Below are 26,769 nucleotides of genomic sequence, written 5' to 3' on the forward strand. Positions count from 1 at the left end.
TACTACACTTTACTCTGAAAGCCTCTGCTTCTTACTTTTCTTGGCATTCAGCTCAACCGGCTGGTACTTCACAGACTTGCTGCCACCAATCCTCTTCAGGCGGGCAAAGAAGGTCTGTGACTCCTTGTTAGCAGCACCAGTCGGCGTGTCATGGACGTCTGACTCATCGAAAACACTGTCCTCTTCTAAGATGGAGAAAAATTAACATCAGCAGTGCATTGACGAGGCAGACGGATTCATTCACTGGGAAGAGTGTCATTTTCATCACATCCTATCATTATAATCTACATGGTATAGGAAAGGTTTTTCTTCAAATTGAATTCCTAATATGAAGTCATGAATGGTGCCCATTAAAACAGATTTCCCTCTAGAAAAATATTCCCTTAATATTCAATCACTCAAAGTTTTTCAGACCACCCTCGCAAGAAGGCAGCTGCCAAGTTCCAGCGAACGCAATCAATCATCGTATGTATGTATTTTAACATACCGTGACTTGTGCAGCGCAATGGGTGTTTTCTGACGTTGACATAAACAACTTATTGATTTTGCTTCACCTTTTTCTTTCTCGCTGTAGCGGCTCATGTTGGAGTTGTCGCTGTAGAGCGGTCCAGCTGTAGCGTGGGGACGACAGCTGTGATACTGAGCGTTCAGTGTGTTGATGGTGATGTGGATCAGATGGAGGACCACTTTACTGCCGTCCATGTCTCTGTACGGGTACTGTGGTGCATCGAAAAACATAATGAGCTTATGTTGCATAACATTTATTCTCTTTGTGATTCATGCTAGATATCGTAAGATGTAAAGAAAATGTGTAACAGCAAGATTCAGTAGCAGTCAAATAGTTGAATAAATACTTATTCAACTATTAAAATATATATAAAAGTGGATATAATAGTGTATGTTACAATATTTTCATTCATTTGAACTGCTGAGTTAATTTTGGTCAAGTACTACCACATGGATTGGCCAGAGTTGGAAGTTCCAACCATATATCCATTACTTTAATTGATCGTTTCAACAGTTTATCCTAATTGCTTTTTTGCTCTTTATTTCAATTATTTAACAATTACTTTTAGCTAGGACTGCAGCATAATCAAAATATTAAAACTGCAATATCAGACTTGATATACTTATAGTACTGTAATGCTACAGAGATGCCCTGGCTTACAAATCTTGTTCTCCAAATGCTAGAAAAGATCCCAACAAATGTCAAATCTTCATCAAATTTTTTTTCTATATTTTTTTCTATATAATATCTGTTAAAATAATTGCAACATGATTTTTTGATAAATATAATATAACATATTTTTTATAATATGTCTTGTTGCCCTATGCTCACTTGCTAACTAGTTTTCCCCTTAAAAATAACCTGCCAACAGCAGAAGTACCCCCTGGGGTACGAGTGCCTTTCATTGGGAATCACTGATCTATGAGAGTAAATGAATGAGGATCTAAGCAATGATATCCCATTGACACATATTAATACAAAGAGTACCTTATAGAGGATAACTAGCAGGGCTTTGAGCCACATCTGTCTGATGTGTGGCTTCAGGGCCCACAGAGAGCATCGAGGCGGCTGTTGGAAGTAATGTCTCAGCTGGGGACACGTGCAGTACTTCAACACCTGGACCACCAGGGGGAGCAGCTGCTTCCCCAAACCAATATTGTAGTCCATCACCTGAAAGAAACAACAGTTAAATCCATTAACATTGGTGTTATACTGCTATAATCATTACAACATGCTCATATGCATGCCAGTTAATCAGGCACAGAATGACAAAGAGATGAGAATATATTGTATGTCAGTCACTTGTGCAATGCCAGCGATGAAGGCGTTGAAGCAGGTAGAGGTGCGCATCTTCTGAGGTGCAATCATGAAGCAGCCCTCCTGCTGGTCGTAGCCCAGCAGCACGTACAGGTGACGCTTCACTGTGTTGAAAGCCTTGGCACTGCCAATGTCGGCCTCGGCGCTGCTCTGGTCTTTGGCCATAAATTTCATGAGCACCATGATCAGCTGATGAACCGTTTGGTGATCTATGCCGGCGTCCTCAGGAAGCAGGTCTCTGATGATGCCGTCATCCTCTGGAGATGGGGTCTGGCCTGCAAGAGGGGCTGAAGCGTCAGGGTTAAAGTGCGGGAGGAAACGTGCTGCAGACAGGGGAGAAGATGGGGAGAGGGAGGGGTGCAGGAGCAGGGATGGGGGTAACAACACAGAAGTGGGGGGAGTCAACTCAGACAGGTGGAGACATCATCATGCAATACATATACATCAGAGCAACGTGATCGTGGAATATGTAAACGGGATACACAGAAATAAGACAGAAAAATGACCATCTAGCTGTTAGTAAGACAGTTGCTTCTCAGTCTGATGAAAAAACGATGACTGTCACCACAGAGCAAGCATTGCTTTTTCATGTCCTCTGTCATAATCTCACATAATAGATAATATTAAAATAATCATACTGTACTTTTCCCTCCAGTATGATGTGATTATGATGAATAATACTGCATGTTTCAGATTTAGGTTGTTATTTACCTGGCAGGACTTTCTCTATCATATCTCCCAGTGTCGGGGCAGAGTGCTCTTGCCTCGTAAGCCTTAGAGCTAAAAACCACATATGAAGAACACAATTTAGGAGAATGTAGTGGGGAGGTAGTGCAGGACACATGTCTGAGCTTCACTGCAGTCCAACACGGGAACACACACAAACATACACACATAAAAAAAACACAATATATGGCTTCAAAAACGTATAAAATCCAGCATTCTGACTTATCAAAAACAATCAAATAACCACATCATGTTTGAAGCCGACACAAACTCTGTGTTTCTGTGCAGAGCCAACGACAAAATGAAAGACATCCTTTATTAAACTATGTGTCAAGACATTCAAGTGAAAGGAACATTGGGAACAAACGAGCGAGGAGAGAAACATTAGGAAAAAGGGACCAGACTTTGGTCAAATAGTACTTGCAAATAAAAAAGCGGAAAACGAGCCATGATCACCACATTTGGATGTCAGGTGGATAATAAGTCAGCTTAAAAATACAGCAGTGGAATGTCTCTGTAATGCCACGTTGGACAAAGCACCTATGAGGCACTTAAAGACTCAGAAGGTATTTGCAAACACTATTAGACCACAGACTGAGTGAAAGTGACAGAGGTTCAGATCTAAACTGGCTGATCAACGCTACTCACGAAGCCGGTTGCTCAGTGACTCGGGGAGTGAAAATGCCCGTTTAGACTCTGATTGGCTTCCCTTCACGCTGTCACGGAGGGAACGCACACTCTTCTGCCGATTCCTGGCAAAACGAGCCCGTCGAATCTTCCACATTGCTGCATCGCTCAGGTTGGCTACGTTGGTGCGTACGGCTGTGATGGCTGCCAAAAGAAAGACAACTTAATTAGGAGCACCATCAGGCCGCAATGTTTCTGTAAATATTATGTCGAGTAGGTGGAGCAGGTGTAAAACTCTGAATGGGGACACAGCAGCTACGCACTAGTAGGGAAAGGGAACTCCTTGTTGCAGTCCAGGTGTAACTGAGCCTCCAGAGAGAGCGTTTCAAAGCGGTTGACAAAGAACTCCCAGCTAAGAGCAGGAATGTCTTTCTTCAGGAAGTGAAGCAGCAGGAGCTTGCTGAGGATGATGGGCCGATCCCTCACAACAGTGTCGAACTGGAAATCCAGGCACAGGCATAACCCCTGGATAACAAACAACACACATATGAATACACAGCAGGGCATGAATATATGTAGGCACATGAACACACCGATAATTGTAAAAATGCTGAATATTGGGCCTGACAATTGCCCTACCCCTAATATGTATATGCACTTATCTGTTATCAAGAGATGCATGTATATTTAAGTGCCATTATGCAAAAAAAACACCCAGAAAAAGGCTGTAAATGTAGAGGGGATGATGAAAATGTCTAAATACAAAATTTGGTGCAAAAAGACATAAATATGTCACATAAGAATTAGTTGGCCTCAATTAACTCCAGCGATGAGCAAACTTCTAATATGGGCCAAACAAATGATCGCAGGTCACCTGCAGGGCCGGCCTCTTGATGGTGTCCAGCAGCAGTCTGGCCCGGGTGGCCACAGCCGGGTTGACATCCTCCACAGAGGCCAGGAGGCAGCAGAAAGCATGAGCCAGGGCATACTTCAGCAAGTGGTTTTTAGTCACCGCACCGATGTCCAGGAACCGACACAGCACCGCTACCTTCTCGACTTGAGTTTTCATGAGAACACAGAGTGAAAGGGAAACACCATCACCAACACAGACATAATACACAAATGCTTTAAGTGTGTGACAGCATCCACATAACGTCCCCTTGTGAGTGGAATGAAATGCATTCAGTCATCTAAAAAAAGAAAATCCTCATGGTAATTTTTGGCTTTATTTATCGTGACTCAGATTAAAATCTAAAAATAGACGCTTTATTCTGAAATTCATAAACTCATAGCTCATAGCTCATAGCAACCAGTGTTGACCACTAGGTGTCAGTGTGGGAGGTAAGAGATATTTCAGAGCACCACCACATTGCCTGTGATTTTAAGGTTTCAAAATCATATATTTCTAAGTATTTTTGTATTAATTACTAATAATATTACTATTAATATTAATAGAGCTTATGGTCTATTATATATATATATATATATAAATAGACACTCAGCATTTCAGCCTGTCACTGTGATGCATAATTTTTTACAAGGTGTAGGGACTGAATGACCAAATTTATTTCACCATTTTTTCCAGGTATTTATACACACAATAGGCTAATATTTTTACACCTTTTGAGGATCATTAACTGCATATTTGCGGCTACTGTCAATTTAAATGTACATTCATACATCCAGTCCGAGGACCTGTCCTCTGCCTCTGTCTCAAGGTCATACAGCTCTCCTGTCTGCCAATCACAAGACGAGAAAAACCTTATTAATCCCACAATTCCTCTTTGCCGCCTGTTTGAGCCACACAGTTGCCATGACAACAGGAGTGGGAGCTGTGGGCAGGCAGTGGTTTAGGTAGTGTATTATATAAGCAGACTGGGGGTCTTCCACTAATGATTCATTCATTTAAAACCACATCCAATTCACTTGTAAAACATGTCATTAAGACTAAAAATAAGAATTGAGGGCAGTGTAGTGAGGTTGTATTGCCTGCATAATGAGGTTGTAAACATATGTCATTTTAGAAGCAAATTTTAAAAAATGTATTTTACACCATGAGTCTATATCTCACCTGCTTCAAATCGTATCTTCCAGTCTTTGCTGTTGAAGTTTGTGTTGATGAGGTTCCAGAAGATGTCCGCCCCATTTGACAGGGAGAGGGCGTGGAGAAGCTGAGGAACAGCCAGGGAGGCCAGCTGGCAAAACTCTGATTTCATCATGGACCACAGGCTGAAACACAAACACCAAATTAGACACACACACACACATTGTTGTCAAAGAGTTGGTTAAATGCAACAATCTCTATTAAAACAATCACGCTGCACACACCACGGGATGAGCATCTTTTCCTGGATGTAAGCCAGAAACTGGGGGTGATCCTTGCGGGCGAGGTACAAACATTCTCCATGGAGACACAGGATCTTCAGACAGTTCAGCATGTTGAACAAGATGTCAGGCTCCTCAAACTTGGACATTTCCTGAATACAAACAAGATGTGTGACTCAGAGTGTTCCACATGTACACTCAAATAAATCACAGAAAAACCTCTGTAAATGCCTCCGGTCTGTTTGTGCCTCAGCTTTAATATTCAGTTATTCAGAACCAGTACCTGCAGGATGGTGTATATGAGCTTCAAAGACACAGGGAGCTGCTGGTAGGAGAATTTTGAGTCAGAGTTATTCTTCATGGCTGGAAAGAAGAAGAGTGTAGTGTTAGAAACAACTGAAACATATTGATATTACTGATAATATTATATTGATTGATATTTAACATGAGACATAAATTGATACCACTCCCACATCTGTACAGTAGCTGGACCAAGCTTCTCATCTTACTCTCGGCAAGAAACCAAATATCATAATTCTTAAAAAGTTCAACTATTCCTTTAAATATGAAGCTACAACCAGAAATCAGTGAGTTTAGCTTATAGCTTAGCTAAAGCAAATATCTTTTTTTGGCTGACACATTTATGTACAATTGTAATTTGAACAACATTGTGTAGAGAACTGATACACACGTGCGTTATCAGGAGAATGGTTGATGGGGTTTTCAGTGTTCGTCCCACTTGGGTTGTCTCCTTCCTCACTTCCATTCTCCGTCCCGAGGGAGAAATCCGGCTGCGATAAGAGCAACATTTCCTCCAAGCTATCCGTAGGTTCCTACAGAGGAAACCAAACCGTCAAAACATCTAATTTATATATTTATTTATATTTTTGTCTGGAATTAAGATGAGCATGATTTTCATTGGTGTCATTCACAAGTAATTTTAGAACTCATATTTGTACGATGACAAAAAACAATTTCTTAACATGATTTAGCAACTGTACCTCAGCCAGGCACACAGTAGTATTTTGGACATCATGGTTTGGAACATGGCACCTGCATGGCATCAGTTCCGATGCCTTACCTGCCTAATGCACAGGCCTCACTCATATTTGGTGCGTAAACATTCACGCTGCGTGTCTCACCACAAGGCGAATCTCTTCCCGGGGGGTCAGCCTCTCCAGGAGCTCACAGCCCAGCTGGTAGCACAGGATGCTGGATTGACACAGGCTGCACTCCAGGGCCTTCTCATCCTTCTGGCAGGTGTGTGAGCCCCCCCACGGGGCCTGGAAGACGTTATTGATGATGCCCACGATATCTTTCCCCAGGCTGCTGTCAAGACCTAGCATCACACCGTCGTCCTGAAGCTCCATCTGGGACAGCAGCGGAGACGACAATAAAAACAGGGGAACAAAAAGTGGAGCATGATGCACAAATCTCAAGATCCCACCTGTGTGCATTGTTGCCACTGGATTGTGAGTTGTTCTTATCTTTATGAATAAGCAAGAAGAATAATTGTCTTAAAACGGACTAAAATATGCTCCAGTGTACATCCTTGGTATAGTGATACAATATGACAGGGTTTGCATTAAGGCTTTTTATTATTCCCAACAAATACAGAGACACAACTAAGTCCCTGTAAGGATATTGTAGGTGTGATCACCTGCTTTAAGATGAGATCAAACATGAGGATGAAGCAGCCGAGGTTCATGTCATCATCGTCGCAGTCCAGATCCAGAGCGCAGTGGCCGGTGGCGTGACCCAGGTTTTTAAAGGGGCTGCACCGCAGGGGGCTGCGGAACGGGCTCCTGAAGGGGCTGGGGAATGGACTGAGGGTGTTGTGCTGCCCACGGCGTCCCGGATCTGACACCACACTCACCTACAAGCAAAGTGCACAACATATAAAGTAATATGTATGTGTTTCACTTCAAACTCAAAATATTTATGCCTCTGACAGTCTTTTAATCTCCAGTGCCTCCCTGAGTGAAGAGCTGCTCGGCTATGAATTTCAATGATAAATCGACATCACAGTCAAGTTCAATTAAGCCCTTTAAGGGAGCTATATTTAGACATTGTCAGTTGCCATGGCAACATATGGTACATCCCAATGAAAGGTAGAAAAGAGAAGCAAAGAAGAGGAGATATGTGCACACCCTAATCCCAAACAGGCATCTGACAGACTGCAAAATATCAACGACAAAAAAAAGCTCCCAAAGGTGTAACAACATCTAGTCAGTTGGAGTCAAGTAGGTTCTGTGTAATATACTGTAACCCCTGGTTTATTACTGATTTGAAGACTCAAATGAAAATAAATTAATTTCTTTGTGTGTTATGTTGGCATCCTGGGACCCTCACCCTGCGAGCTCCAGTGTTGCCAGACAGATCTGACGCGCGCGCCTTCCTCTGATTGGCTAGCTCCTTCAGAGAGTTCACTCCATCAGAGAACATCCCAATCAGCAGCTGAAGAGGCACCACAATGTCCAGTTCTGACAGCACCTAGGATCCAACGAGACACTCAAAGTAAAAAAAAAAAGCCTTTTTCTACCTACCATGCAGATGGTTTTGGTTTCATTTTACATAGTAGAATGTCTGCCACGTTCAAAATACAATGGAGATTCATTTCATTTTCTTCATACTGCTCAGAGCACTAAAACATTTGATGTAACCTTACAGAGACAAATTACTCAAAGTAATGCACAGACCACAATATGTTTTCATCAGGAACCCCTGTCTTCTGAGGAATAAGTAATGAAAACTGCTGTTTTTTAAGTATTGTTCTGTGCCATAACATGAGCACTACACACATATCTTAATGTCAGTGAGGTAAGTGAGAAAATGCGGGTGAACTGACAGTTATAGCTGTACAACCACCCAGCATGAACATACCCCAGAGGAATGTCTAAACTGGGCACCACTTCTCTGTCTCATTTGAATGTGACCTATTTAATGAGGGTAAATTAATGCAATCTCTTGATCATAGTTGGGACAGAAAACTTGAAATTGATCCATGTATACAGGGCAGCAAGCTGTGAGTGCATATGGGATGAAAGGCAAAACCCCTCCTATCCCTCTCAGTCTCATCCTGTGACCCAGATCCATATTCAGCAGGGCCCCTGCCCAGACTCTCACACTCTCTGACAACCTGTTCAATTCACACGCACTGTGGACAGAACCGCAGGATGTGAACTGGACACAGGGCAGCGTCTGTGTGTTTGTGTGTGTGTGTATGTGCTTACATGCAGCCACAGCAGAGCCTGCTCTTGCACTGACGCTGGATAGCCAGAGAATCTGCAGCTGATGAAGCCAAACATTTCTTCCATGGAGAAGGGCAGGGGGCACAGCTCGATATCAAACATTTTACTGCAAGCAGAGGGCACAACAGAATATTACGTTCCTCAGGTGCTGTTACACAATCAGAGATGTTTAGCCCTTGCTTTCAGTGGTCAGTAGACTAGAAAAGGACAATATAAACGCAGTCCATTTAAAGCACATAACAATTTCTTAGTGCAGTAGTTTCCTGGTGGCTCCAGAAAGCAAGCTATTTCTCAAAATGTCCAACTATTACATTTGCTTAGCTTCTCACTGGTAATTCACATTCTGAGTAACAAGGCCCTTAGTCCAGACAGCATCCTCCTCTCTAGTCTGAGGATTTTCACAGCTGTAAAAGCTAGCTTCATGCATTATAGACAATCGAGGCTGAAATGTTCGAAGTAAAACTATTCCCTTTTTGGCTGATGAATCTCAGCTGATAGTATTTTTGGAAAGCCTTCTTTTCCTGACTCTTTTCACACCAGACTTGTCATTTATCTTCAGTGTTTCGACCACTAAAAATACACATCGGCTATCAGGTTGTATTAAAGCTGCAGTGGAAATATGTCAGAAATCAAAGGGACAGATTTGTCTATTAATTCAGTTCCACTTTACTTGAAGGGGTGTGCGTAAGACTGACATACCTCCTGTCATGAACATGAAAGAGTCTTTATGAATGTTTAGGACTGTTGTTATTAAGCGTCATTAAGTGTTGTCCAATCAATTATATTATTTTTAATGGGTTAAACCGTCAAGAACATTCATTAAGATTAATTAATGTTAAGTCAGACTTATGAACACCCCTTCAAATAAAGTGTTAACATCAGTAGTGTATATAAGTTATATGAGCTACACATAACCCCTGCTTATATGCAATAAAAGATGTCTTTATTCTTTGAGGTGGTGGATGTACCTGAGCACTTCCCGGAACTCTTTCAGCTGGTTGTCGGGTACCTCGGTGCGGATGGCCTCCAACCACTCAGGCATGAAGCACTCCCACAGCGGTTGGCTGATGACATTGTAAGGTATCAGACACAGGATCCGGTTCAGGCCCTCCTTCAGCTGGGTCACTGTGCTACATGACTTGTCCCAGTATCCTCCCACCTGGGGAAAAGTGTGCACGGTCAGGCTTAGATTAAACACAGCCGAGAGAGTTCAGATGGTGACCTGCCCTCCATAATTTTAATAAACCTCAGCCCTCAGTGACATGCTGACAAGAGCTACAGCTGAGATATTTGGAGTCATAATGTTCATGTTGGTTGTGTTGGTTTTGTTGTGCTGATAATACTACCACCACTCTCATTCTGCATGTCCTCTTTAACTCTTTTATCATATACTGTATGTTTAGTGGACCTGGGTCTTGGCCTTACCCTTGCAAACTCGACAGGCTTGGGCAGCAGACACATGACCATGACGTCAAATCGCACTTCACACACTGTCTTTAGCCACTTGGTGACAAACTGAGGCTTTAGCTTCTCCACCAGACTCCCAACCTCATCGTCCATCATGTAGGCGGTGGAGTGAAACCACTGGAAGACCATGCTGACCAGCCGGGCCAGACTCTCTGTGGGAGTGTTTTCATTGGGCGTGCACAGGCTCACCTGCAGACGTAAGCGAGGGTCAGAGAAGTAATCTAATCAGTCTGGGGAACCCTGAATTCAGCAGGGTGGTGATAAGACACCATGTACTGTACACATCCTTATCTCATGACTCCTTGTTATTGACAGACACAGAAAAAGCCGTTGATTACACACCAGGAACCAGATGCCAAACTGACTGAGGAGCCGCTGGTCGTGCTGGTCGTCCTCTTTGTTATCGAACTCGATGTTGTCCAGAGAGTGGTGAGAGGCGGACAGGCCCATCTGACGACGTCTGTTCATCTCAAACTCACGCTGTTCTGCATGTATTTCTGCCTCTTTGAGAAGGCTGGATGGATATGGAGAGGACGAGAGAGATAACAGGGGAAGAGAAGACATAAGGGAGACATATTAGCGGAGAAAGAGCAGGAGGGAAATAAGCATATACATTAATAATCTAATTTCGTGCAGTATTGTTGTCTATATAACCATGTTAAAACATGTTTCACAGCATTAGAGCCATATGGCCTGCAACTGTGTGTGTGATATGCCAGTGTAAACACTGTGAAAGCACCTTATAACAGCTTCCACGGTGCACACCAGCTCCTCCGCTCCGCACTCCCTGGTGTTGATGGGAGGGGGCGAGGTCTGGTACAGATGGGTCTCTGCCGCAGCCCCCACCTCGCTGCTGTGGTGGTTGACATGGCAACGCTTGCAGTAGCGGACAGGCCGGTTGCCATGGCGCCCACAGCAGCCAGCCGAGAAGCAGGTGACCACAGCCCTCCTAACATGAGAGCTACAGTTCTGCAAAGCCAAGAAGCGTGGGAAGGAGGAGGAGGAAGAGGAGGAGAGATGAGTTTATTTTTATTCTGGGCAGTAGGCAACAAAACAAAAACATGCCACCATCACAGCAAATCAGCCAATAATGCCTTGTGACAAGCCTCTAAAAATAGTTGAAGGGGAGCAATTATTAAACACACATCACGTAGGTTGAAGGCTATCACCAAACAGAATGACTTGCACACTTTCTCCACATCACAAAAGTTTAATGATGACAACGTTTAGATCCAACTACATATAAAATATATGCTAGTATGGATTTTTCATTGCTGTTTTTCCTCTTTGTATATTATTCTATGCACGTTATGTACTTTTTTAATTATCGCTTGGCGGTTTGGATGGTTACACCTGCCATCAGAGAGCCTGTCAGCCTATTCTTGTGCATCATGTATAAATACGGGTGTGGTTTCCATTTTTCAAAGACTCTAAAAGTAAACCTATTTCCAGGCTTTAAAGGCACTACTCTGACAACAAATCTCACCCTCTCTAATATGCATTCGCTCAGAGATGTTGATCTGTCTACATCTGCAGTGATAGAAAAGTCTTTATGTGTCCTCACGGTGTCTCAGGTTTCTAAAAATAAAAAGCATGGCACGAGAGAGCCATCCTAATCTGATCAGGCTCTAATCTTGTGCCATTAGAGGGATGCAGTGCTCCCTATCAAATTAACATATCTGTCCTCTGATGGTGAGTTCTCTCATTCACCCATCCGGCTTTCAACGACAAAAAGTGCCTCCCTGATGTTACTGATGTTGTTGTCGTGTACAGTATGTTCTATCTTGGGTATCAGGGTGTATTTATAAGTAGCTATTCTCAGATGAAGAGTAATGTTTCGGTTAATGATGACAGAGCTGGTGTAAATCCAGGTGGGAGTTTAAAAGGGCTTTCGGAAATGAGTGTGACAAAGCCTGATCGGAAGGGGAGGATGTGGATTATAAACTGCCGGGCAACCCAGGATGGAGGCCAGCTGTTTCCCATGACAATAATGGGCGGCTGCTCAGAATACCTGAGATCATCTCACACTCTGTTTTCCCAGTGTCTCCCTGGAAACCAGCAGGGAGCACTTGCCCTTCGGCAGCACGTTCAACAACAGCGAACAAACATCACGCCCCAGCAGCTTCATTCGAAATGATTTGGCCTTTACTGAGCCGCCCCAGTGAATGAGGGAAAGGTTCATAAATAAATGACCTTGCTATGGATCACAGGTAAAAATGGATGACATGAAATATTGGCCTCAATTTGTTTCTGTTCTGTTTGAAGCACGTGTATTGCTTGATTCGTGTTTTGCGTGTGCAGTTTAAGGCAGGACATCTTTAATCTGATGATGCCATGAGGTCAATCAGTAATAACAAAAAATGAATGCAAAGTTTTATTTGGCCTAAATATGGAGCAACACTGGATAATGTTCAATGTGACATCATGCTGTAATGGAAGAGATCACAGTGAATATGAGCAAATACAAGAGTTAACAATGACATCAACATTCATGTTGCAGGAGAAATATCTTACCTTCTTTTGACAAATGGCAGATATCTCTGCTGCAAAGACAAGTTAATGGAAATGTTCAATTCGTAGACAACAGGAGACGCTTTTTAAAATGAGTCATATGCTCCCTCGAAAAATATCCCTTTTCCAAAAAACTTTATATACATTTTATAGCAGGTTTTATAAATGAAAAACTACTCAGGCAATGATAAAGTAATATTATTTTATAATGCAACAACTCACTGCCTAAAATGTATCTTTTTCTATTGAAGACCAGATATATTGTGCTTACCACATATTAATCACATATGGGGGAAAGCAGCTCTTTTAATCATATTTATTTAGTTATCAATATTTTATTTTTTTTAAAGTAAATCCTTAGATGACTGAACTTTGACTACCTACCTGATTGAATAGGGCTAAAAAGATAATTGCATATCTCATTTACTGTACACATGTCTCTCAAACACCTTTTTGTTTGTGAACTCTCACCTTGGGGCAGCAGTACATCAACAAGCCATTCAGCGTGGTCTCTGAAAAGGTCAAAGAAATGCATAAACAACGTTTGATTTATTGGCAAACTGCTCCTGAGAGCATGTATATAATTCCACCTAGCGCATACACATCAGTCTAAACATCCTGACAGAGCAGGAACACAAAATCATCTCCCCTCATTACCGAAGAAAATACAAAACTGCAGAGCAATGGGATTATAACATGCTACACGCTGGAGAAATGAGAAACAAGTGGCTGCGTCGTTCTGTGATGATGATCTTATTATCAGCGCGAGGGAATTACGTAACCATGGCGATGTATTTCCCCTGGGTTAAAGTGAGGAATAATGAGGCAGGCAGGAGGTGATGCATGTTTGGAATGGCAACTTATTAAAGAAGGGGAAGGATCCGGGGGATGGAGGAAAGAGGTGAAACAGATGCATACCCTGCTATCCTCTGGCTGCACTCCTCGCATATATAAAGAGGAGGGGGCTTATCTCCCAGGGCAACGGAAAGAGTGGGATCTATACACATCTGCAAAGAAAGACAGGTGGTGTTAGAATATTGATGTGGTGGTTAAAAGGTGAATACAATGACACTTGTGAGGTTTTATTTTCATGCAAACAAGAGGGAAAGAAACCATTTCTGCTCTCCTAGAGAATGTACAAAAAATAATTAACATAACCATTAGTGCACAAATAGTTTAAGATGGTGAAGACTTTAATTTTAACCTCATTAAAGGAATAATCGTTTTCACATACACTGAAAAAAGACAATTGTTTGACCAATTTAAAAAATACTTATTGACAAAACTTTTTATACAGTTGGTTTTTTCAGTGTCACCACAAATTGAAGTGGAATTAAAGATTGCCAAACGATGACAAATATACCAAAATTATGCATCGTGTTTAGCAAATACTCCAGCCATTCTTTAATTCTGAACAAAGACCTGTCACTGTCACTTTATAGAAATCATTTTCATTTTTTTTGACACATTTAACTTTACTTTAGTTCTGTTTTCTTTAAGGTGCAGAGTAAAGTCAAGGTGGGATTTGCTATCGAATATAAGATATAAAGTTTAACCACTATAGACGTTCGTCCACTCTGAACCTTCTTTCCCTCCCTTATTACTTTCTTACAGTCCCTTAGAAAAAAAAGTCAGACACTACATTTATTGCAGTTAACATTTTCCATTCGTCCCTCTCACATACCCCTCTCTAAGGGTAATATGTCACACTCTTGCCCAAGAAATCATGTGACACCTATACCTGTCTCCCCACGCCCCTGTGTGGATGACTGCGCACATATGCTGCGCTCTCTTCTCTTGCAACCTGTGCCTGGCCCTGCGCTAAACCTCAATGCTCATGGCCTCAATGTTCAGATGGTGCACTGTAATTTACTGTGCTCACTTGATGCCACCCTACCCTCAAGGGCTGAGTGGGGTCACCGCTTCCAATTAAGCCCCCCTCCTCCCACACCCCCCTCCCTGCTGCTGGTAATTGAAATCCAGCTCCTGTCCGTGCCCCTGTTCCTACTCTATTTGTCAGTTTTGAGCACAGTTGAGTAAAAGCAGGCAGAGCTGATAAAGCAGAGCAGCAGCAGCAGGAGCAGAGACTGGTGTAAAGTAGCATAGAAGCTGATATCATTACCCCATTCCCACAGCTGCCCAGACATGCACTGATTTATTTACCAAGGGGTTCACAAAAGCAAACACGCCGATATGCTCGGTTGAACTCGGTAAGGCAATCTGGCACATGCCCCATGCATCCTCGATGAAGTTCTCAAGGGAAGCAGCTCTTGAATACAGACAGCACTGCTAATCTATCCTCTTACAGTAACAAGGCATTGTAGGCGGGATGTGGGATCTTTTTTCTGCATCCAACAACCATAAATATACCAGGGATGTAAGAGTTAATGTCCAAGGCTTGTTTAGTGTATTTCTTAAGACTGAAGTCACCTTGACAGCAGGTTTATTGATGGCATTGTGGCACTCGATATGTTGACAGTGAATGGGGTTCCAAGCTGATCCAGGAAATTTAAAAGAGACAGAAGATTGGCAGCGAGGGAGGAGAAAAGGAGAAAAATAGGGAATAGGTTAGACCAGTTCAAGGACAGATCAAGCAGCAGATGTGACATTAAGAGAACCTGACCTGTGTACTGCAGCCCCCTGTATTCACTGATGGCTCCTGGTGGCTTCAGGTTGGGCCAGTAATGAAACAGCATCTGCACAGCTGGAGGCTTTACTTGGGACGGGCCATAGGATATGACATAAAGAAGGTCCTGCACACAGTATAAACACGAACAGGAATTAGAAAAGGGCAATGATACTGAAAATACATGCATACCAATGAATGGAAGGAAACTAGTTGACGTTTTTTTACTCCAAAATGCTTTATTTACATTTTGTAAAGACCAAATGTTGCCTGATGTTCATTGTTCAATATTTTTCAAACATAACTTAGACCCTAAACTGAACCCTAGATGCCTTAAACATCCTGACTAAACAAAAGAGGTGGGTTCATTAGAGGCGAGGGGTTGCAGCTAGTTCAGAGATGTCTGTAGAACAGCAGGACAGCAGTGACTGAATGCCATAGATCTTTTTGGACAGCTTGACAGCTTGACTGCATTTCGTTGTCTCTGTACTTGTACTGTGCACAATGACAATGAAGTTGAATCTAATCTAATCTAAATCTGAAAGTTTGAAAAAAAATACACACAAAGTTTTGGACATAGCCTTAGTCCCTGCACTTGTAGTTGCTTCATTGGGCCTGTGTTTTTTTGTTTTGTTTTTTTTTGTGCTCACTACAAAATCTTTGTTTACATTTCATTTGAACCCGTCATTTCTTTTCAGAAAGACCAATAAAAGAAAGCCTGAGTGAGCGATTGCACTGAGCTAAAGAAGCTAGTAGAGCAGAGGCTACCCTGAACGTGACATCATGACTTCAGCTCTCTATTTAGATGAAACGCTTCCATTGTGCTTTACATAAATGACCTCATGTCTGTGTTATGTGTTTAGAGGGCAAGTACCTTCCACACTTCCTGTTTGTGCTTCATTAGACACTCCAACAATTGACAGTGATATACTAGAAAGAAGCAGAGAGAGAAGTCTTTTACTACACAACATTACTGGGTGGGTTTAAAGTTGGATGCATGCTTCGAATACGACCGAAATGATGGTTTACCTGGATTTGAGGTGTACTGCATCGCAATCATGAGCATAGAGGAGGCAGACAGATTGACGTAGGCCGGGACTCCACCCTCCCTCCGAGTGGAGCCCACTACAGACAAGTAAAGAAGAGAAACGGAGGGAATAGTAACTACTAAAAAGATCATTTTCACACGCTGTTTATGATAGTAGTATAGATCGTATGATTGATTGATGTAATATGTAATTGTTAATTTCATAAATCACCAATTATCTTATCTTATGACAGGTCATACTCACATATAGCCATGGGAAGGAAAGAGGTGCTCAGGTACTCAATGATGTCTTTGTGGAGGAAAGGTGGGAATGTGGCTAAAGTGGAGATCATAGTATAGGGCAAAGTGCTGAGAATATCATCACTGAGAAAGGGCAGGAGGCAAGTTGTTGTGTAAAATATGGACTGTCCCAGATCTGATGAGAAAGAGAAAATGGAAAAAAAAAGAAAAAAAAAAGACAAAGAGAGATACACAGACACTCATTCAATTAACAGTGCATACAGTATTCACATACTGTATGCAGCCACAGACATCAAAGTTGCATAAAACTTCAGTGATTTAGCATTATAACAGTGGGGAAAAGGAGAACATTCGGAAAATGAGGTTCAGCTGAGGGCGGTGAGCTTTCTTTTAAAAGCCACTGAGGTAAAGTTTGCCCTCAGGAAAAAGTAGAGCATTCTAGTCAAGGAGATGGGTTTTCATGCTTTTGAGCTTTTTTTAACAGTGGTAAAATATTCATGAAAAACAAGAGCACTGACTGTGATGCAGCCTTGAGCCCATGAAACAGTGTGGTCATTCTCATACGTATCAAGAAAATATAAAACAGTACATTTGCCTATGAGTGTTTCTCCATTTAACTTATTTGCACATGACAACATAAGTAAAACATTTCTCCCACTTTACATAACAAACATGCAGTCAAGTATGATACACAGAAGAGAAGGCCTATGTCTGGTGTATCCAATGGCTTATGAACGATTAAGTTGACAGGATCCAGCGTGCTCCCAATCACCCCCATGCATCCCTCAAGATCCTCAGCAGGACTTCTCTCCTCCAGTTACAAAAGAGCCCAAAAAAGCAGCAGTGGCTTCATGCAGAGGCCAGACGGCTCGGGGATGATGATGACAAACAGTGGTGCACTGGGCCTTGACTCACCATGCTGACCGTGCTGCAGCAGGGGCACCAGGTCAAGCAGGGTCACGAGGGTCACATAGAGGCCCTGATAGTCCAGAGAGGGGTACTCTGAGAGCTGAGCGTCCCGACTCTGCTGCCCCTGCCCCCCGCGGTCTGACGGGGCATCGCGCAGAACGCTGTAAAGGAGGGAGCGAGTAACTGTAGGGTTGATGGAACTGACTTGTGGTCTTAGAGATGGGGTGAGTGGGAATGGCACAGGAAAAAGACACATGGTCATGGGCACGGCCAAATTGGAAGCTTCCTGGTTCTCCTTCCTGCCTGTGCGGGACAGAATGCTGCTCCGGGGCGGGAGGGGAGGGGGAGGGAGGGTAGGGGAAGGGAACAAGGGAAAAAAAGAGACAACAAAGACACAAAAAAACAGCACATTACATTGAAATGGCACTACAGAGACAGCGTAAATAGAAAAAAACAAACCCAGATAAACCCCACATAGGATGCAGTGTCTCACTATTTGACTGTATCACTGAAGGCACGGGCAATTTTTCCCTGCTTTGTCTGTCCAGAGTGACTCGAATTCAATTCGTCTCATTTTTTTGTTTGTCTGTCTTTGCACTTGGAAAACAAAAAAGAAACATGAGCACAAACTGCAATGATCACTGCATCTCATGCGTATCTGGTGACAAGGAGCAAAAATATAAAAAATGGCATGTTTTCAGTGGCAACCCCATACTTCTCCAAAAAGGCACAGTGCAAACGACTGTCCCTCGATGGCTGCCGTCTTCCAATCAGCAAGGTCAAGAGGCTACCATGCGGAAAAAGGCCAATGAGCCGTGGAATTTAAAAAAGAAAAAAGAAATTTCCTTGTCTTTGGTGGGGCTGTCAAGGATGGGAGTGACACCAAATTGGTTCAGGAAAATACAGAGGTGACACTTTTGAAACATGCTTCAGCCAGTAATAAACATGTGTGTGAGGTTAGATCAAGTGCTCCTAGGTCACAGCACATGTTTATTGCACCAGAGAAATAATGTCCGTATGCATACGTTATGATACTGTATCAGTATCATCAGGAGAAATAATGAGATCCAACAGGCATATGGATTCAGGTTTCTAAAATAAATGTAACAACTAATCTACGGTAGAGGAGAAACTATAATGACAAAGGAATAGGTTGTATCGGGGGGGGGGGGGGAGAGATGACTGGTAGCATTATGTTTGTGAGCTAATGCAGGATGGACAATTGTGTTTGCTGTCCCCTGGGGAAGGTGGTGGACATATATTCAATTTTAAGAGAGGAAAAACAAAAGGAAAAAACTAGTTGGGGTTGAGTGTGGAGCGTCTATGGTGGAGGAAGGGGGGAGAGGGGGGGCCAGAGAGCATTGCTCTTTTTTACTGCACATTATCAAAGAGCTAAGCTGTTCTATCAGGCAAATGATTCGGATTTATCATGCCCAGATTATAGATGTTTTATTTTATTTTGAAAGGTCACTCAAAAAGTAGAGTTACAGCATTCTCGGCGAGTGAGAAAGGGGATTTCATTGCGATTTTTTTAACATGACATTTGATGCATAATTGAGCCTATAGCTTAAAAACAGCAGAATGTAACATTTTCTGACTTATCCCCTCAAAGTTATACTCTGTAAGATTTTAGCCAGTGTACATTCACTCATAAAAGCTGCATTATGATACAGCTTAGCCTCAAACAGAACTAACTCACAACAACAACAGACTGTATCTCAGAGTATGACTTTTTCACTGCCCATTCCTCATATAGAAAACATCATTAGTTTGAACAATGAACAGAGACATAAACAGACACGCTCACACGCATACATTGAACATATACGCACGCAAAGACGCACACATATGTGCACACATACATACGTACAGACGACAAGAAAAACTACAAACATGTACGACACATAAAACACATGTAGAAATGCACTGGTACAGACACATGACATACATTGACTGTCATTGGTCAATTTAGACTGCACTGTCAGTACAAAGTGAAAGTAATTCATAGCACAATTTCTAAAATTAGCAGATGTTCAGGAAACAAAACTGAACCACATCTAACATAAAACAATCCTACATATGATTTCTTCTCCCTGCAGTCATTCTTGTGCGTGATACAGTTTGGCATGAAGTCAGCGTGGCTCACTGATGCAGAGAGCTGCAGTTTGACTTGGAGAAATATGACAAATCTATGCCTCATATTTACGGAGGCATGAATAATTGTCAGTGAACAGCAACAAATTTAACCCTTCTTTATTTTCTGTTCCGCATCTGACCTGTGCTGGAACCTAAAATCGGTGTGTGAGTCAGCAACCACCTCCTTTGGCCATTTCAGTGTTTCTTTCCAGGAACATGACACATGCCTGCTTCACTTTCCAAGCCTCACTACTCCCACTTTCTCTCTCTCTTTCATTCCTCCTCATTTTTTCTTCCAGAAGGCACAGGTGTATGGATAATCCTGGAGTCCCCACCGAGGAGAAACCAGACCCCTCTAATAATGGTGGGGGGAATTACTTCCTCTGCATATCTAACACTAACACGAGGCTCCGCTTCAGGGAAAATGTCAAGCAACTGTTAAAAGTGGCATCACAGCAAGTGTTTCCTTTTCACACTGGCCCTCAGAGACAAAATCGCCACTTGTGTTTACACAGATTCCCACAGTTGCAGCCCCTGTCATGCTCCATCTGTGCTACAAACATATGAGAGGCCACGTATAAAAACATTGCTGGTGCTGGACAGCCCTTCAGCAAAGCACAAAGTATCCAGGATCACTCAGCAGAGGAATAATCCTTATGGGGCTGAGGCATAAAGTGTAGAATTGAGGCCGGCTGCCAATCTCAAATAGATTGCACCCTAAGCTGATAATAATGATAAAAGTGGGGCACACAAGTTCTGCCTCCAGTAATCCCACCCTTTTTGTAAATTAGCTAATAAGTCGGGACAGCACTACTATTTTCTGTAAAGCCAGCGGACAGAGAGACTAAACCAAACCTTATGACATGCAGAAATATCCTATCACTGTGAAATAGAAAGAGAAGGAAGGGACGGGGGCACATCGTGAAATAAGATGTGTCCAAAATGGCCGCCTACTTGACCTCTGTCGGAGGAGGAAATAACATGCTGTTCTTTCCTCTGGCTTTCTCAGCACCCAGAGGAGCAGGCTGACCCTGCGACTGCTGAGCCAGAGGACCTGCCCTCTCTGCCGGGGTCCCTCTGGGAAGGACACAACAGGCCGCCACAAGGAAGCGTTCATCTAGCAGCCGGCCACTGAATCAATAAACGCCACTGAGCCGTCTATCACCTCCATAGGAAATGTGCTACAGTCTCTTCCTTGTATCTTTCGAAGCGGGGCAGGCGAGGCCCTTCCCTAATCTTCTTGATGGTGTCACTGTCGTCCCTTTCAGAAAGTGTGTCTGAACAACCTACAACCTAAACTCTAAGTTATCTGGTCATGAAGGAAGCTAAATATCAAACATTCTACAGTCTGTTACTTCACCTGTTGGCTCCAGAGCAGGGTACTTACCTGAGCAGGGTTTGGGAAAAGTATTTCAGTGTGTTTGCAATGTCTGTTCCGGAGGGCACAGGGTAAATATTGTGTTGCACACGGTTGTGATACTCTTGCAAGTATCGTATCTTAGAGGCAACTAGACAAAATAAAAGAGCAGAGTAACAAGCAAAATCAACACTAGTGAGACCAAATAGTCATATTCTGAGCACAAAGACATGCATGAAGCTGTTGTTTCCTGGCTAAAATGAATGTGAGACAACGGGCAGTGTGTTACACTGACTCTCCAATTATCAAGTCAAACAAAGAGTCTGCGTTCCCATGGCTCTCTGGCCTTCACCAGGTGACCTTTTTCGGTATAGCAGCGGGGTCACAGGGAGCCCTGGAGGAGGCGGTGAACTACTGCTTACAGAAACAAGCTAGTGTACAAAAGGTTGCCAGTTCAAGTCCCAAGACAAGCTGGGAAAATGTAGTCATGGGGTGAAAACGAGAGCGGGCTTGACTCATCCCCTGCACAGCTGATACTGAGGAACATTTCAGCAGCTACTAACCACTCCCTGAGGTCACTGGGGGTCATTTTTTGCCTGGTTGAGTGAAAGAAGTTGGAGTGGGTGATCGCTGACCCATTTTCTATGACTTTGGGCAGTGGTGTTTAGCTTCCTCTCTGACCTGTAAATGACAAACCCTAAAATAAAAATAACAGCTGCGGGGCTATGTGTGGTCAAAGCCTGTGCTTCATTAGCATACAGTAGCACACACACGCTTCTCTCTTCTTGAACTGAAACATCTTGAGGGACAAATCATGATACATTTTAAACATTTTTGATGCCTTCAAAAGAGCTGATAACAGTTTTTCTGATGAATTCTTCCTCTCAACAACATCAGCAACACACAACTTTCAGCCAATGGAGATGGAAGCCCCCAAACACAAAGTCTGACCCCATATTTTATGTCTATATATACTCAGATCGAGCAATATGTGATTAAAACTGTGCAGGGGAGAGAATCTGAGCACGCAGAGGCTGTTTCCACCTGTTTTTAAAGGGCAACCAGAGGAAAAGGGGGGAGCACGGTGTGATCAATCCCTCATCATGATCAATCTAATGCCACCATATTTTCCAGTAAAGAATCTCCCACCCAGGTCGACCTTGAATCCAGCAGCTTTTTCCGCACGCACCTCACGCAACCACGTCAATCAGAGGGAATAAATAAATAAATAAATAAATAAATAACGTGACGACGGAATGAAATGATCTCCCCTCAACATGCCGAGAAACACACAGATGTACATGTAAAAACGTGTGGACAGAGGCTCCCCGTGTGCTCTGAGCCCTCCAGCCATCCTCTGCAGTGAGGAGGACGTGTTGCAACCTGCCACGGATACCGCGGTTTCATCACCAAGGACAGCTCCCCTCATACGCTTTTTCTTGGTTCAAACAAAAAAAACAAAAAAAAATCACATTTCCAGTTTGCAAACCCCCCCTCCCTCCCTCCCTCAGCCCCCCATGACAAGACAGCAGAAAAAAACGCACTACACAGGCACACAAAACACAGCCGTACTTACACTGCTCTGCCTTCGTAGACATCTCGCAGACACTTGGTGGAACATAAAACCCAGACTGTCAATTGTTTTAGTGTGTTTCTGTTTTTTCCTCCCCGGCGTTGTGTTTCCCTCAGTCGTGGAAAAAAAAAAGTGAACATACCCCCCCTCGCAGCTCAGGCTCGGCTTGATTGTACCACTCTGCGCGATGGATTTATGCGCTGTGGCTTTTTCGGCGTCGTTTTCGCGAGCTTTTAGCGGAATTGAAAACGAAACCCCATTTTATGAGTCGTGCCTTTGTCTTTTTTTTTCAGTTTTTTTTTTTTTTTTAATTCTAAGGATGTGATTCTCTCCAAGCAAGGAGGTGAATGTTGATATACAGCTGCCACGGCATACCTTTCCAAATGGACTGATCCGGCTTTGACAAATTGTCATTCAAGAAATCCAACAACCCCCCATCAGTCCCCAACTTGAGGTGTTTATGAGAGGGACATAGCCTACCAAAGATCTTAGTGTATTTACTCAGATATTCCTGAGCATTTGTGTATCTGTGCTGCATGTAAAAGGCTAAACATGCAACAGATGGTTGGCACATTGTTATGATCATAATCATGACGTGTCCTGGAGAAAAACTATATCTCAACATATTTTTTGTTTTCATATTTTAGGAAATCTAGATTTTATTTTCTTTGTTTGTAACTGGCAATATTTCCTAATTTTGGTCACAAGCAGTTAGATAATATTGATCCCCATTTGCACATCACAGTGAAGCCACCTTTTTAATCTATGAATGTACTTGTATAGCATTCTTTAAAGGTGCACTATGTAGTTTTCGGGAAGAGATTTAGATCAGCAGAGAAAGATCTCGGCTGAATAAACAAACTGATCTCATACTGTTTTGCTTTGTTTATATTTGGCGGACCCTGCCACCTTTCTAGTTTCTGTGTTCTGGGGACCTTATTTTCCTCTGAGAACAGCTTGTTTATTCATGTATGATTAAAAAAACTGTACTGTACTTGTATTGTTACCTCATTAATATTGTAAATATTAAAATATTTTTCAGAACTATAGAGCAGCTTTAAGCTGATAGATGCAGCCTTCTGTAAATGAAGTCCTGCACCCTTTTCTTGGAGCAAAATGCAATTGAAATGCAGTATATATAAACAGACTTCAGTGTCTCAAGCATAGACAGACCCTTCCCAGTATAGTCTGTGCCAAGAGCTGTTGGAGTTTTTCCATCTCATCTCCAGCTGATTGGGAGCAACATCCTGTCACTGCAGTCAGCACCCCGAATGACCCTCGTGCCTGTTCCTACGGTTTGTGTTGTGGCAAATATTAAAGTCCCCCTCCAGGCAAAAATGTGTTTTTCTTCTTGTGCCTATACAGTTGAATGTTTGAGCTTCAATGCGTAGAATGATGTATGTGCAGGAGTTTGACTCTAGAAGGCTGTTTTCACATTCATTATTTTCTCTGCTCTCAGTGAAAGTCGAATATTCAGTATAAACAAGTGTGATGTGGAAAATTGAAGCCTCCACTTGTGTCCACAGTTAAACTAGTGATATGAAAAATATTTGCATATTCACATATCCTAGAGTTTTCTTTAATATATATAATAATAGTTGCCATTTTAGGGATTTGATAGAATTTGTATGTGTGGAGGGGATCTTTAAGTGTTTTCCAAACGTTACAGTAATTAGCTCAAATCAGCCCATGTTTTTAAAATTGCCTTAAAAATCAGAGAGTATTTCCATTTTCTGCTACATTATACTTCTACTCCACTACATTTAAGAGACAAATATTCTCCTTTGCACTAACTTTAGTCACTAGTTGCTTTCAAGATTACATGCTGAATTAGAGCAAAAGTGAAACATTTGAAACAATTAATTAACCTTATCAGTAATCAGATTTTTTTTTAAAAAACAATGCTTCTGATGATTTAAAAAAAAAAATCATTATTTATCATATTAAAGTCTTTATGCAGGGAAAAACATACATTGTCAAGTTGTACATCCCTTCATTACACATTTGAAAGATCTACACACAATCACAGTGCATGGGTGTCTTCCTGAATGCAGAAGTCATTGTTGGGGAGGTGATCTCTGCCGGTACTCTGGGATGTGATGCATGATCCATCCAGCAGGACCCAAGAGAGTCACAGCAAACACACACACGGCAAAGAAAGATTGCTGTAAGAAAGTCCAGAAATTAATAGACTTTTAGTTCTTTAGAGTAGAATTAAACAACAGCATGAAATATGATATTTTATGCACATCTTATTATAACTATCAAACCTCTCCTGTCATCAGCTACGAGGTTGTATGGAAAGGATCTAACAACAGAGGGGTCCCGATATCAGTAACTCATCCAGTGCTATAACAACAGCCACCATTTATATCAATCTTCCATGATATTCCCTGTGTCCCTCTGCACTTTCTTATTCCTAACTTGAGCCAGCCTTTTGCAAAAGCCCCTGTGCCTGTCCCAGAGGACAGATCAACAGATTTATTGTGGCATAAACACTGGCCGCTATATTGCAGTTCCATCATGGGATCCCTTTACAGAGGCCAGAGCTTCACACTGACTTATGGATAAGAAATGAATAAAACATTTCTCCCACTCTGCAGGCTGGGGAGCACAGTTCGCTTGAGTTCCTCACATTAGAGGCAATACAGTGAAGTACTGTAGATGCTGACTTCCAAAGACAAACTTTGTCATGTTTGTACTATTTGTTTGCCAACATTTTATTTGTAATTGGATAAATTGTGGTTCAGCGCCCATGTAACACATGTAAAAAAAAAAAAAAATTCCTAGAGTCCCTGCTGTTGAGACAGTCAAACAACTAAGAATGCCTGTCCATACAACTTCTATTACACAACTATTAACAAAGATATTAAGTCCTACCACTGGCCCGATTCTCTCCTTTGGTGGCTTGCTGCAGATGGTTGACCTGTGAGTTTGCTGAATGGCTTTCATCAACCGGCTCAGTGTGTGTCTCCTAAGAACGGAGAACATCTTTATGCTCACACAGTGTCTCTTTGCTACTGTACGGAAAAGTTTCCGTGGGTATATCTCCCCATATCCTGTGAGATACTAACAGATAGTCTCTACTTTCATCTTATTCCCATTACTGTTAGTGGGAGGAATTACTTCCACGGGCCAAAGACACTCATGTAAACAAAATGTCCCAGTTCTCATCAGGATAAGAAGTCTGGCCTCCTGTGTGAGACACCAAGTTAAAATGAACTTAATAGAAAAAACTCACAAAATAGTGATTTCACACTATGAGAGTTGCTGCACTTAAATTAAATCAAGCAAAACTTAAAACTTACTTTGTTTTAAATCTACAATTAATGTGGACCAAGTACTTGTGCTGCCTAATGCAAATATATTTACAATAAGGAAACAGCATTCATATGGCAATAACTGTATAAGTGACTCATTACTCATATTAGGAAAAACAAGTGGGTAAAATCTGTCCTTCGACATTATCATTTTCAATATGCTTATTATAATTTCATATTTGAAAGATTGTGCAAATATCTCGCAAAATGTGTATATTCCATTTATTTTTGCAAATAAATACAGCAAAAGTACAAGATTTGAATAGTATATAACAGCTGAATTGTTCTGGGAAAAATGATGCCATGCATTAAAGATGGAAATATTTTTTTAAAAGATAGTTAGCACCAAATCCAAACACTAGCAGAAATTCATCCAGAGAAAAACTTTGGGTTTTATCATCTTATTATATAAAATAACACTTACTAAAAACAGGGTCACCCAATTTTCTGAATCGGTGACTCATATTCCCTTACTTTGGCAGATTAGGGGACAGGCTGCTGAAATAAACCTAAAATGAAATGCTTAATGTACTTCATTTTTGGTGTAAGAGTCTACTGGTCAGCAACATTCAAGGCTTGAGTTTGGTCTTGTAAGAGTCACATTCAGTAGTTTTTTCCTGGTTATTTATGCACTGTCATCCTACTTATACTGAATGTTATTGTGACAAGTCTCGAGGGATTATGAAATGTATAAAATTTCAGGATTCTTTTTCTAGCAAAGCTGCAAGGACGACCTTGGAGTCCAAGGATGACTGTTTAAAAGAAGCTTAGTAGTATTTTGGCCTACATTAGATGTATTATGTCGCCCTCAACAGGAGGCCAAAAGAA

The 26,769-nt window shown here is 42.1% G+C and overlaps 2 protein-coding genes across 4 annotated transcripts in view; both read right to left on the minus strand.

Annotated features, from left to right (window-relative positions):
* The window catches only part of LOC141010970 (protein unc-79 homolog), a 32,090-nt gene extending 9,444 nt beyond the window's left edge, over positions 1-22,646 (minus strand). Inside the window, exons 1-31 of one of the 3 annotated variants that reach the window (XM_073484148.1) lie at positions 22,625-22,646; positions 21,079-21,199; positions 17,562-17,875; positions 16,651-16,821; positions 16,388-16,483; positions 16,233-16,288; positions 15,356-15,485; positions 15,163-15,227; positions 13,651-13,739; positions 13,204-13,244; positions 12,736-12,764; positions 10,961-11,190; positions 10,564-10,735; positions 10,180-10,410; positions 9,723-9,913; positions 8,737-8,860; positions 7,856-7,996; positions 7,164-7,379; positions 6,646-6,873; positions 6,195-6,336; positions 5,787-5,866; positions 5,507-5,655; positions 5,250-5,407; positions 4,053-4,234; positions 3,502-3,703; positions 3,200-3,382; positions 2,547-2,605; positions 1,811-2,095; positions 1,496-1,678; positions 555-717; positions 36-185 (exon numbers count right to left, since the gene is read on the minus strand). In XM_073484148.1, coding sequence (XP_073340249.1) covers positions 36-185; positions 555-717; positions 1,496-1,678; positions 1,811-2,095; positions 2,547-2,605; positions 3,200-3,382; positions 3,502-3,703; positions 4,053-4,234; positions 5,250-5,407; positions 5,507-5,655; positions 5,787-5,866; positions 6,195-6,336; positions 6,646-6,873; positions 7,164-7,379; positions 7,856-7,996; positions 8,737-8,860; positions 9,723-9,913; positions 10,180-10,410; positions 10,564-10,735; positions 10,961-11,190; positions 12,736-12,764; positions 13,204-13,244; positions 13,651-13,739; positions 15,163-15,227; positions 15,356-15,485; positions 16,233-16,288; positions 16,388-16,483; positions 16,651-16,821; positions 17,562-17,875; positions 21,079-21,199; positions 22,625-22,646 — 4,603 coding nt within the window. Of the gene's footprint in view, positions 1-35; positions 186-554; positions 718-1,495; positions 1,679-1,810; positions 2,101-2,546; positions 2,606-3,199; positions 3,383-3,501; positions 3,704-4,052; positions 4,235-5,249; positions 5,408-5,506; positions 5,656-5,786; positions 5,867-6,194; positions 6,337-6,645; positions 6,874-7,163; positions 7,380-7,855; positions 7,997-8,736; positions 8,861-9,722; positions 9,914-10,179; positions 10,411-10,563; positions 10,736-10,960; positions 11,191-12,735; positions 12,765-13,203; positions 13,245-13,650; positions 13,740-15,162; positions 15,228-15,355; positions 15,486-16,232; positions 16,289-16,387; positions 16,484-16,650; positions 16,822-17,561; positions 17,876-21,078; positions 21,200-22,624 lie in introns of those variants that run through there. The other 2 variants (XM_073484149.1, XM_073484150.1) reach the window with 2 other exon arrangements.
* Positions 22,647-24,618: 1,972 nt separating this feature from the next.
* On the minus strand, positions 24,619-25,601 carry LOC141010497 (cytochrome c oxidase subunit 8A, mitochondrial). Its single transcript, XM_073483479.1, has 2 exons — positions 25,502-25,601; positions 24,619-24,786 (listed from the first exon to the last, which is right to left on the minus strand). The coding sequence occupies exons 1-2, from the start codon at positions 25,571-25,573 to the stop codon at positions 24,679-24,681; spliced, it is 180 nt and encodes a 59-aa protein (XP_073339580.1). The 5' UTR covers positions 25,574-25,601; the 3' UTR covers positions 24,619-24,678.
* Positions 25,602-26,769: the final 1,168 nt, after the last annotated feature.

Source organism: Pagrus major, chromosome 16 (genome assembly GCF_040436345.1).
Source record: "Pagrus major chromosome 16, Pma_NU_1.0".
Classification (NCBI taxonomy): domain Eukaryota; kingdom Metazoa; phylum Chordata; class Actinopteri; order Spariformes; family Sparidae; genus Pagrus; species Pagrus major.